The following is a 10,791-nucleotide window of genomic DNA, read 5'->3' as shown; positions in this document are numbered from 1 at the left end:
GCAGAAGGCCCGTGTGTTCTGGTGTACAAAGAGAGCTGCTGTTTGAAATTATTATAAATGAGGAAAAAAAACAGCTGCAAAATTTAGATTTATTTAATGAATGAATCACTTTTAAAAGCTGCAGCTAAAGATGATTAAATAATGTATTAATACTCTTTAGATTCTGAATTTTGTATATTAATCGTCAAATTGAAGAAATGTCAGCATTATACCTTTAGTGCATATTTTTATTTGGTTGTTTTACAATCCAAAACCTGCATGTATTTAATTTATAATAATCTGATATAGAAAAAAAGGCACATCTTCATATATCAGAAGGTGAATCCAAAGAAAGTTTGTCATTTTTTTTCTCAATAAATGACCTCAAATATGAAACCTTTCATCCAAAACTAATGTCACTGCATTTTTTGATCAACCAATCAAATAAGAGATGAATTAACACCTGAACAGAAGAATATGCAAGACAGTCCAGCTGCAGACCTCCACTCTCAGCCGGCTTAACGGCTCCTCCATCATGAACCAGTTAAGCTCCCCTCCATCGTAGGACATAAGTGACGTAAATCTAATCCTCCCTTTGCGGTCTAAGCCGTCTGATTGTGTTATTGATGACGTGCATTTTATACTTTGTTTTTTCAATGTAACACTATTGAGGAATCAGGTTAACCAAGGTAATCAAACCGAGAGGGGTCCAGCTGCAGACCTCCACTCTCTTAATCCTGACGTCACTTCCCTCTGACGGTGGAGGTGATCTCAGAGTGGAGCCTGCAAGAGAGTCGGCTGAGAGTGGAGGTCTGCAAGAGAGTCGGCTGCGGTCTGCACCTGGATCCCTCTCAGAATATAAGACAGTCTTTGTGCGCTCAGAAGCACTCGCTCGAAGTAGCTTTAAATCTCCTGTGAGGAACTTTGTGTCAACTTTGGCGCCCCCTGTGGACAGAACATGTAAATGTCGTGTTTTCAAACACAAAAAAAATCTCTTCCTGCTTTATTTCAACACTCAAATGTGTCTCATCAGAAATGTAAACATCAAAATAAGGCCGTATTAGAAGTTTGCATTTCATAAAGTGGTTTAACTCCTGGGTTGGACGGTGGTGCGGTGGGTAGCGCTGTTCCATCACAGCGACAAGGTTCCTGGTTCAAGTCCCTGGTCGTGCAGGTGTAGTTTGCATGTTCTCCCCGGGTACTCCGGCTTCCTCCCACAGTCCAAAAACATGCTCACCAGGTTACTTGATCCGTAGCTGTGAGTGTGTGTGTGTGTGTGTGTGTGTGAATGGTTGTCTGTCTCTCTGTGTTTACCCTGTGATAGGTTGGCGACCTGTCCAGGGTGTACCCTGCCTTCTGCCTGAAGTCAGCTGGGATTGGCTGCAGCCCCCCGAGAAGCTTGAAATGGGATAAGCAGTCAAGATAATGGATGAATGGATGGTCTAACTCCTACCCCCCGAAAGGTGGACATCCAAATCCAGAAAGTTCAGATCTGGATTTAACTTTTCAAACAATCAGCCAAGATCATAACCCTGGTGACCTCTTTCTGTCATCAAGGCAGAAAAAATATATCCCCCCATACGAAGGCATCCTCCTTTATTATGCCATTCATTATTATATCCTTGTGGACCCCTCTCACATACAGTAAGGGCCCAGTATACTCAGCACCCTTTGACCCCAGTCTGACGCTCCTGTCAACAAGAATCTATATTAAATCTTCAACCTTTAAATCCTTCCTTTAGAGTAAGATGTTTTAATCATGTATTTGTTCAGGGTAAAATCAGTGAAGTAATAATTTAAATCAGCTTAAACAAACCTCAGCTTTATATTTTAGGCAGTTTGAGTGATTAAAATTCAACTTTAATAAGTGATATCTCATTAACACTCTCCTCTCCCATGCGATCAGTAACTAACCGTGTTATTAAGAACCTATTTTGAACCCCTGTGGTTTCATTAGTCGGTGAAAGTTCAGACAGGAAGTTGTGATAACCTGCAGCACCCTGCAGCAGCCTGCAGCCTGCACACCGAGGAGGATGTGTCTTTTAAATATTGACTCACTGAACAGGGGATTGTTAGTTATCGTTAGGTTGCTAGACAACTTGTGAAGCCGGAGGAGCTACTTTGTTTAAATAGGCACTGGGTAAACATTTCATCAGCGGACGAACACATGAATCATACTCTGGGTGATATCTGACGACGTTAAGGACTACTTGTTGGAAGCTGCACGGCTTCAGCTGCAGAGGGGACTAAACTACTGTTTATTCTGGCTTCAGGAGGGTGAGATGTGTGTGTGAGAGTGTGAGAGAGTGTGTGCGTAAAAGACGCATGATCCAAAAAGAAGCAGCAGCAGCCTCTGACAGTCTGTGGGATTGCCCTGAGTTTCTTTTCCAGCAGATTCTAATTATAAGTCGGTGACAAATACTCCAAATACAGTAGCAACCCAACTGTGATGTGGGGGTGGTGCTGAGAGAACAGCTCCAGAGTCCCCCCCTCCTCCACCACCTCACCCAGCCCGTCCCCACCCCTCTGTTGGATCCGGAGTCCGTCAGGAGAAGGTCGCAGCGCTCTCTCTGCTTCTTCTTCTTCTCTTTTTTTTTCTCCTACCATGAAGAGACAAAACGCCCGGACTCTCGCGCTCATCATCAGCATCCTCACCTACCTGGTGGTGGGAGCGGCCGTGTTCGAGACCCTGGAGTCCAAGCAGGAGAAGAGCCACAAGAGGAAGCTCGACGCCAGAAAGTACGAGCTCATGCGTAAATACAACTTGACCAAAGAGAACTTCGAGGAGCTGGAGCACGTCGTGCTGCAGCTCAAACCTCACAAAGCAGGGGTCCAGTGGAAATTCGCAGGCTCCTTTTACTTCGCCATCACTGTGATAACGACGATAGGTGAGCAGCAGGTTCCTCATTAACGCCTTTAACACCTGGAGACAAGGGGGTCATTAATAAGAGGGGGTCAGACCAGGGCCGGAGCTGAGAGCTCAGGGACCCTGAGGTGCCTGAACCCCCCCTTCATTTAAAAACTAGGGTTAGGCATGTGAGGACACACATGAGAGTTATGATTTTATATGTTGTTTATTATAGGAACAAGTTTTTAAAATCAAGAATTAAGCTGCAGTGACAATAAAGTCAAAATGCTGGGAGGGAAGTTGAAATGCAGAAAACAGGTTGACAAAAAGGTGTAAATGTTAAAAGGAAAGGCTGAATGTTGGGAATAGAAACAAAAATTTGAGAGTGAGGTAAAAATCTGAAAAAAAAGGATATAAAGTCAGATAACTGAGAATGAAAAAAATGTTATTGTAAAGGAGAAATCCTGACAAGAAGTTAAGACATGAAGAATAACAACATTTTCAGGACAGGATAAAATGTTAAGGAAAGGTTGAAACATCGAGAATAAAGGTGTCAAGGTGAAATGTTAAAATTGAAATCTTAATTCCAAGTTAGATGTGAATATATTAACAGTAATTAGAAAAATTGAGACTGTGTCAGAGATGCCAAGACATGAACAAACATTTGAAATGTTGCAAAAAGAAAATCAATCAATCAATCTTTATTTATACTCCAGAGATCACTCAGGGTCAACCCTCATTTACAATGATATCCAGTCAGTGCACTGACATTTAACAAACAAACAACAAAGTCATCAAATAGGATAATTTGTAATTTGGAGATAAAAAACAATTAAAAGATAAAATAAGATAATACAAATAAAAGGAGGTGTAGGGGATTGACTAGAAAATACACTAAAATAAGAAGCAACTGTTGATTAGAACTGTGAAGAAATCAATATATACAGGTAAACCGAGTTAAAACCAAGAGAAAGGTTGGTGGAAATACTGGAGATCAATTTAACACTTCAGGAATGTGGTTGGAGTTGTGTGTGAAATGTTAAAACGCTAAAGATAAAGTCAAAATATTGGGAATAAAGTTAAAATCTTGGCATTAACCCTTAAAGACCTAGACCATTTTTGGGGGCGTCAGACTCTCCTGTATTTTTCTTGTTTTTCTAACCTATTGAAGCCCTCAGCATCAAGTGCCATACATCATTCTATTCAGGAGAACCTTATCTTTCACTGTGCTGCATTTAAAGTACCAGTTTTACTTTAGTTTTGTCTGATAATGGATGAAAATACTTAAGTTTTTTAAAAATCGTCTGGAAATTTAGGTCATTTTTTACTGTGAACTCAGACAGAACATCAGGAAGTTTTGTTTTGTTTTGTATAAGAAGAGAGTGTGAAAATTGAGAATAAAATCAGAGATGTATTTAAAGATAATTATAAAGTCTAAATGTTGGTAATAATGTTGAATTTCAAAATGATAATTATAATCTTACACACATGACCCTGATATGTGTGAATGCTCTTGACCCATCTCACTCTTTTTAGGATGAAAATATATTTTAATTTAAAAGCTTTTTTTTAAACATGCCTGGCTTTCATACAAGTCCTGTTTTAATCTTCACAAAATCTTCAAAACATGTAGATTTTTTTGATTATTTTACATTTCGCTGAACGCCACATTTTTAACATTTTCTATTTCATTTCAACATATTTTAAGTTCTGCCAGGGTTACATGAAGAAAATCCAGACATAAGAACAATGTTAGAAAAAGTCAATTCCTTTAAAATAAATTCATAAAAGATGTAAAATATTATAAAAGTTCTGCTTTCAAAATGTATAAAGTTAAAGTCTTTAATTTGCACACTGCACTTAATGTACTCAATGAAGACAAACCTCCCCTGTGACAGTTCTGCTTCTGTAAACACAGTCAGATTATTCTTGTTCATTTTTAAAGTAGGAGCAGTTTCATAGAGTTATAGCAGGTAAAGGTGAACCACTTGAATTGGACAGCAAACAATGAATCAATCTGCATCCTTCAAACAATTCATTCTTTTGTCCTGAGTGACTTCCAGTAATTTTCAAACACTCTAATGAATGAGATGATTTAAATCTCACTGGGTGAACAAAGGGAAACAGAGTGAAGTCCTGGTTCTCTTGTGCAGACAGGTTTCTCTTTCTCATAGACAGTTCAAGGAGTCTTAAAAGGACTTAACTTCAGAGCAGCTATCAGTGTTGTCAAAACACCCTCTGGGTTCTTTCAAAGATTGACGGGGAAATCAGAAGCTTAGTTCTGTGACTTGAATCATAACTCAGCACGATGGGGGGCGGCATCAACACATGTGAGGTAAAACAGACTCCTGAGAGATCTTTGAGGAGCGACTGAGGAAGGTGGGTTTCCATATCTGGATCTTTGAACTGCTGGAGTACAGTTTCTGTACATTTTTACTTGTTTGTAATAATCTCTGGATCCTGTTTGATAAATTCATCAACAATGAAAAAGTAAATAATCCTTTAAATTGTTCTTTTTAGATTTTTTGGTTGTTTCTTCTCACACACACAGAGAGAGAACCTTCTATGTTAAAATATGAAGGTAAAACAGGAGTAAAAAAAATGCAGTTCTGCTAGTGTCCACTTGAGGCCAACCCCAAAATACTATAAAATCCCATTAACACCAATGTTAAATCTTCACAGCAGAAATAAACATGTTTACAGGCTGGTACATAAAACTGCCATAAATCTCTTTTTGTTCACACTGTACTGGGGATGTTTCTTTTCATTACTCTTACATTTTGAAGATATTCAGTTTATGATGTTTTTGCATAACTAGACATAACTTTGATCATTGCTGAGTTGACTGACAGGTGGACAAAGTGTTGTTAGCACTGATGCTAAAGGCTGATCTCAGCTCCACCTCTCTGCCTCTTGCTTGGTTTGACTTCAGGTTAGGATGTCAGTATTTCCTCTATGGGGTACACCATCATTGGGTTTTAATACCCCTCTTCAGATATCTTATATCCATTCCTTGTACAGTCTATGGCCAAGGTATGGACCATTTAAAATCAGATCTAATTAAAATCAAAGACAATAAACTTAGTTTAATAAACTAAACATTGATAACACAAGGAAAATTCATGATATCCAAAGGCAACTGTGCAACTTATTTTATTATTTAAATCTATTTGATTATTTTACACTGTTTTATTATTTTAACTTATTCTATTATTTAATTATTTACACTTATTTTAAGTTATTTTAACTTGTTTATTACTTTTACTTATTCTTTTATTTACCCTCAGTTTATCATTTTAACTTATTTTATTATTTAATTGTTCCTTGATTTTATTTCTGTTGTTTATCGTATTATTTCAAATGATCATTTCTTTACCATGGTGCTACTTAAGAGCTGCTAAACTGCCTTTCATTGATTCACAATAATGACAAAGATCTATTCTATTCTCAAAATCTACAGCTAGACGGTTAAAATAATACAAACATTAAAAAGATTAAAGCTAAAACAATAGAAACTGATCAAATCAAAGATTATTGACTACATTTTTGCTTGACATAATTTGTGTCATTAATCCAGAGTTGTTTTAATTAAAGGTGACATATCATGCAAAATTGACTTTTTAATGGTTCTCTACCTGAAATATGTGTCCCTGTCTACAAACCCCCCGAGAATGAAAAGAATCCATTCTGCCCCTGTTCTGATTTCTCCACCTTTCTGTAAATGTGTGTGAAACCAGCCGTTTCAGACTTCTGTGTTTTTGTTACGTAACAACAATATCCGGTCTGTCACGGAGTCTGAGCTCGGAGCTTGTTCAGCCCATAGACTGTATAAAATAATACTGAATCCCTCCTCCGTTTTTCATTACCTGCACAAATGTGTGCTAACAAGGAGCTTAGGAGGGAGGCATGCTAGTTGTAGGCTGTCTTAATAAACACAAAGGTCGGTTTTACTCCCCACGTCTGCAGATTTGAAGATCTAGTGGATGATTTTTATTTGTCATGGATAAGTGCTAGCGCTAGTTAGCATAGCCACATAGCTACATGTTCATAGCTGTAGCTGTAGCTGTGTACCAAGACACACGTCGACATACTGACAAATAAAACAACAAGAAACACTAAATCTGTGACCAATCCTTCAGAAAGGTCCTGCTGCCTTTCTGGCAGAGGTCGGTTTTACTCCCCACGTCTGCAGATTTGAAGATCTAGTGGAGGATTTTTATTTATCATGGAAAAGTGCTAGCGCTAGTTAGCATAGCCACATAGCTACATGTTGGTAGCTGTGTACCAAGACACACGTCGACATACTGATAAATAAAACAACAAGAAACACTAAATCTGTGACCAATCCTTCAGAAAGGTCCTGCTGCAGGCGCCTCTCCGTCAGGATCAGATTCTGGATCAGATTCAGAGGGTTGAAGTAACGTGATCTCTGAGCAGCCGTGTATATTCAGCCAACATGTAAACATTAGATCAACGTGCTGGAGAGCCGAGGCCACATCCACTTCCTGAGGGGGCGTGGTCAGAGAGAAAACAGACTGTTCTGAGGAGGACTGAAGAAGAGGGTTTTTCAGGCAGACCAAAATCTGATTTAAAAGTGTTTTTTTGAGCACAAACTTTAAAGACATGTTTTGGAGACCTCTTAGACCAATATATGTTGATGAAAAAAGCGTGATATGTCACCTTTAATAGTTTTTGTAGTCGTTCTTTGCTAACACACCTTTGAAATAGCTACCGTCGACATAATTGCATTCCACTGTTGAGGTTAGAGTTTTAATTATTTGAGAATAATGAGAAAGGATTATCATGTTGGTGTTAAAGAAACTAAAATCAGTTTATCCTTCCGTTCTTCTTTTTAGGCTTCAAGCACTCAAATCACCAAAATCAGAATCCGCTCTATAAAAAGACACGAGCTGTGATTTGTGCATAATTAAAGAATGTAAAACACCTTCTCCAGCGTTGAGCAGCCTGTTTACAGTCCTGACTCAGTGTGTGTTGTATTATTAGGACACTTCCAGGTTTTTAAAGTGAGGAGAGTGGTGTGAAGTGACATCACTTTTACAACATCTCAGCTTATCACCACGTGGGAGTTATAAATATAGCTGTTAATTCACAACATTAAAGTCAAGCTGCAGAGTGTGAGAGCTTTCTTTTTCTTAATGAGAGGACGTGTGATGTTTCCATGTGGAGTTAAAACAGGCAGGAACTTTAAAGTCTGATAGCTTTTGCTTCTCCAGAACAAAAACAATGCAGCTCCTTATTGTTCTCTTAAGTGTCTCAGGTGTGAAAGTGTGATGTCATCTCTTCAGGTTACGGCCATGCAGCGCCCAGCACCGACTCAGGGAAGGTGTTCTGCATGTTCTACGCCCTCCTGGGGATCCCGCTCACCCTGGTCATGTTCCAGAGCCTGGGCGAGCGCATCAACACGTTCGTCAGGTACCTGCTGCACCAAGCCAAGAAGTGCCTGGGGATGCGTCACACCGAGGTCTCCATGGCGAACATGGTGACAGTGGGCTTCTTCTCCTGCATGAGCACGCTCTGTGTGGGGGCTTTGGCGTTCTCTCACTCCGAGGGATGGAGCTTCCTGCACGCCTTTTACTACTGCTTCATCACGCTCACCACCATCGGGTTCGGGGACTACGTGGCGCTGCAGAGGGACGACGCTCTGCAGAACGACCCTCGGTACGTGGCTTTCTGCTTCGTCTACATCCTCATGGGTCTGACGGTGATCGGAGCGTTCCTGAACTTGGTGGTTCTTCGCTTCCTGACGATGAACATCGAGGACGAGCGGAGGGACGCGAAGCAGAGAGCGTTGATGTCTGTTTGTAAGCCCAGAGGAGAGGTGGCTCATTTATTACCGGTGTCCACCTCCACTACGTCCACGACTGTAGCAGAAGACACGACAAGGGCTAAAGATTTAAAAGGTGCTTACACTGAGGTGCTTCATTTCCAGACTATCTGCTCCTGCTTGTGGTACAGGAGCAAGGAGAAGGTGCAGGGCTCCACCATGATCCCTCAGGAGCTGACGTTCTCCGATGCATACCTGCAGCAGAACAGTGACTGCCCTCACTACATCGAGCCCGGATCTACTGGCTGCGTTTGCAGTCCGCGTCAGTGCTCGAGCATAAGCTCCATAACGACAGGCCTCCACCTTCTCTCTCCGTTCAGGATGTTTAAGAGACGCAGCTCGGTTTAGCCTTCAACACGGCAGATTTCTCTTCAGCACTCCGTACTGCCAAGTGGACAGCAGATACTTGGCAGGCCCAGCGGCTAAGACGTGGCTGCAGAGTCGATGTTTGTGGTGCTATAATCCCAGTAAACCAACAGTAGGACACACAAAGGGAAAAGCACATACAGTACTGTAAACACAGAAGTCTTACTCAAATAATTCAGAGAGCAAAGCAAGTAATCTTTGACTTGAGGTCTGTTATTCAGGACCGTCCTGTGTGCTTAGACAAATCATGTAAGAAGCAGCAGAAAAGGTGCCGCACGAGAGGGTTCAGGTCAAGTCAACTGAGCAAAAAGGTGACACGAAATACATAAAACCTCCAAGACAACAGTTCCTCTTCTTGCTCCTGGTTTTCTCAGATTCTGAAGGTTTTTGTGTCATTTTCCTGAGGACAGAGTGTCTATCTGTCCATTATTAATCACACAGACTGCATATAAGTTGCCTTAGAATACCCTTCAAGACTTACTCGAACAAATCGTGATTGTCAAAACGTTCCTGAAGCTGACACACACACTAATAACTCCACATGACTCACTCCCTGGGTGGCTGCCTCTGTTATTGTGATTTCTCAGAGCTCTCTGCCCAAATCTGCCCGTGCATCAGTCACAAACACGGCTAAGTTATGTAACGTGACAAGTGAACAAGTTCAAAACATCACGAACGTGGACAAAGGCTGCATCAGGAACGTGGTGCAGAAACATCAAGTAGACACTCAGTGGCAGTGACTGGAACACTCTTAAACTGGAACAACACTACAAAGCTTTTAAAAAATACCATGAGGCGAAATTAAAAACCGTGACAGCTTCACGAATCTGGTATTTACTGCAGGGTTGTAAAAGCAGCGCCTGCTCACACTGCTGGGCCCTGAAGTCAGTCCTGAGCCAGTGCAGGTCTCCACACGGTGTTATGAGTGTTTCTGCGACCAAAGCAGTTGACACCAAGAAACCAGCAACAAAACGTGCAATATAAAGGTAATAGAGTTCAACATAATGACACCTCTCTGATGCATGTGTGCTAAATACAGTGATAGCCATTTCTCTGCATCAAGTGTTAGCTTAGCATGGAATAACAACTGAAAGCTTGAGGAAACAGCTTGCCTTGTTTACAAAACTCTGCTTAGGTGTCAGATTTCATTATTTGAATCTCTTAATTATGTGTTTATTTGCTCCCACATGTGTTTGGTTAAAGAGCAATCCATCATACAAGTCGACAGATAGTTTAGTAGACCCGCCTTAATAGCGGTAAAATAGGTCTTCATCTGTAAGAAGTCCTTTCTCTGTCCAAAGTTCAAACTGCCCCAAAACATATAACACACAATTGAACACACTATATCTTAAGAATGTAGAAACAGTTCAATATTTTGGGGAGTTAACTTATTTGTACGTCTGCCAGATAATTTACCCAACACCATTCCTGTATGCTAACTCTAAATAAAAAGCTAAGGCCAAGAGTAAAGGCTGATTTATACTTCTGCGTCTCCCCTACGCAGCAGGGGCTGACGCGGACATGAGCCCCACATACTTGTGCGTCGGTGTGTCCGTGTCGCACAGCAATTCTCCGCCGAAACGCCTGAGGGCAGTGCGGTCTCTCTGATAGCCGGCCGCCTGCTTCCGGTCCTGCTATGATCTCTGTTTAGTTTTCCACAGAGATTCAGAGCGTGTTATGTTAATCTACAGCTGATACATGTTGCTGTTTATCATACAGACATGATTACATGAAGAATAGAGAGGAGGAGATG

The 10,791-nt window shown here is 40.8% G+C and overlaps 1 protein-coding gene across 1 annotated transcript; it reads left to right on the top strand.

Moving 5' to 3' along the window:
• Positions 1–2,513: 2,513 nt before the first annotated feature.
• Positions 2,514–10,508, top strand: kcnk3b (potassium channel, subfamily K, member 3b). The gene is made up of 2 exons (XM_034674458.1): positions 2,514–2,867; positions 8,134–10,508. Exons 1-2 carry the CDS (start codon positions 2,585–2,587, stop codon positions 9,018–9,020), a joined length of 1,170 nt encoding a protein of 389 aa, XP_034530349.1. The 5' UTR covers positions 2,514–2,584; the 3' UTR covers positions 9,021–10,508.
• The last annotated feature ends 283 nt before the right edge of the window (positions 10,509–10,791 follow it).

This window comes from Notolabrus celidotus, chromosome 22 (genome assembly GCF_009762535.1).
Source record: "Notolabrus celidotus isolate fNotCel1 chromosome 22, fNotCel1.pri, whole genome shotgun sequence".
NCBI lineage: Eukaryota > Metazoa > Chordata > Actinopteri > Labriformes > Labridae > Notolabrus > Notolabrus celidotus.
This window is presented reverse-complemented; position numbering and strand designations above follow the sequence as displayed.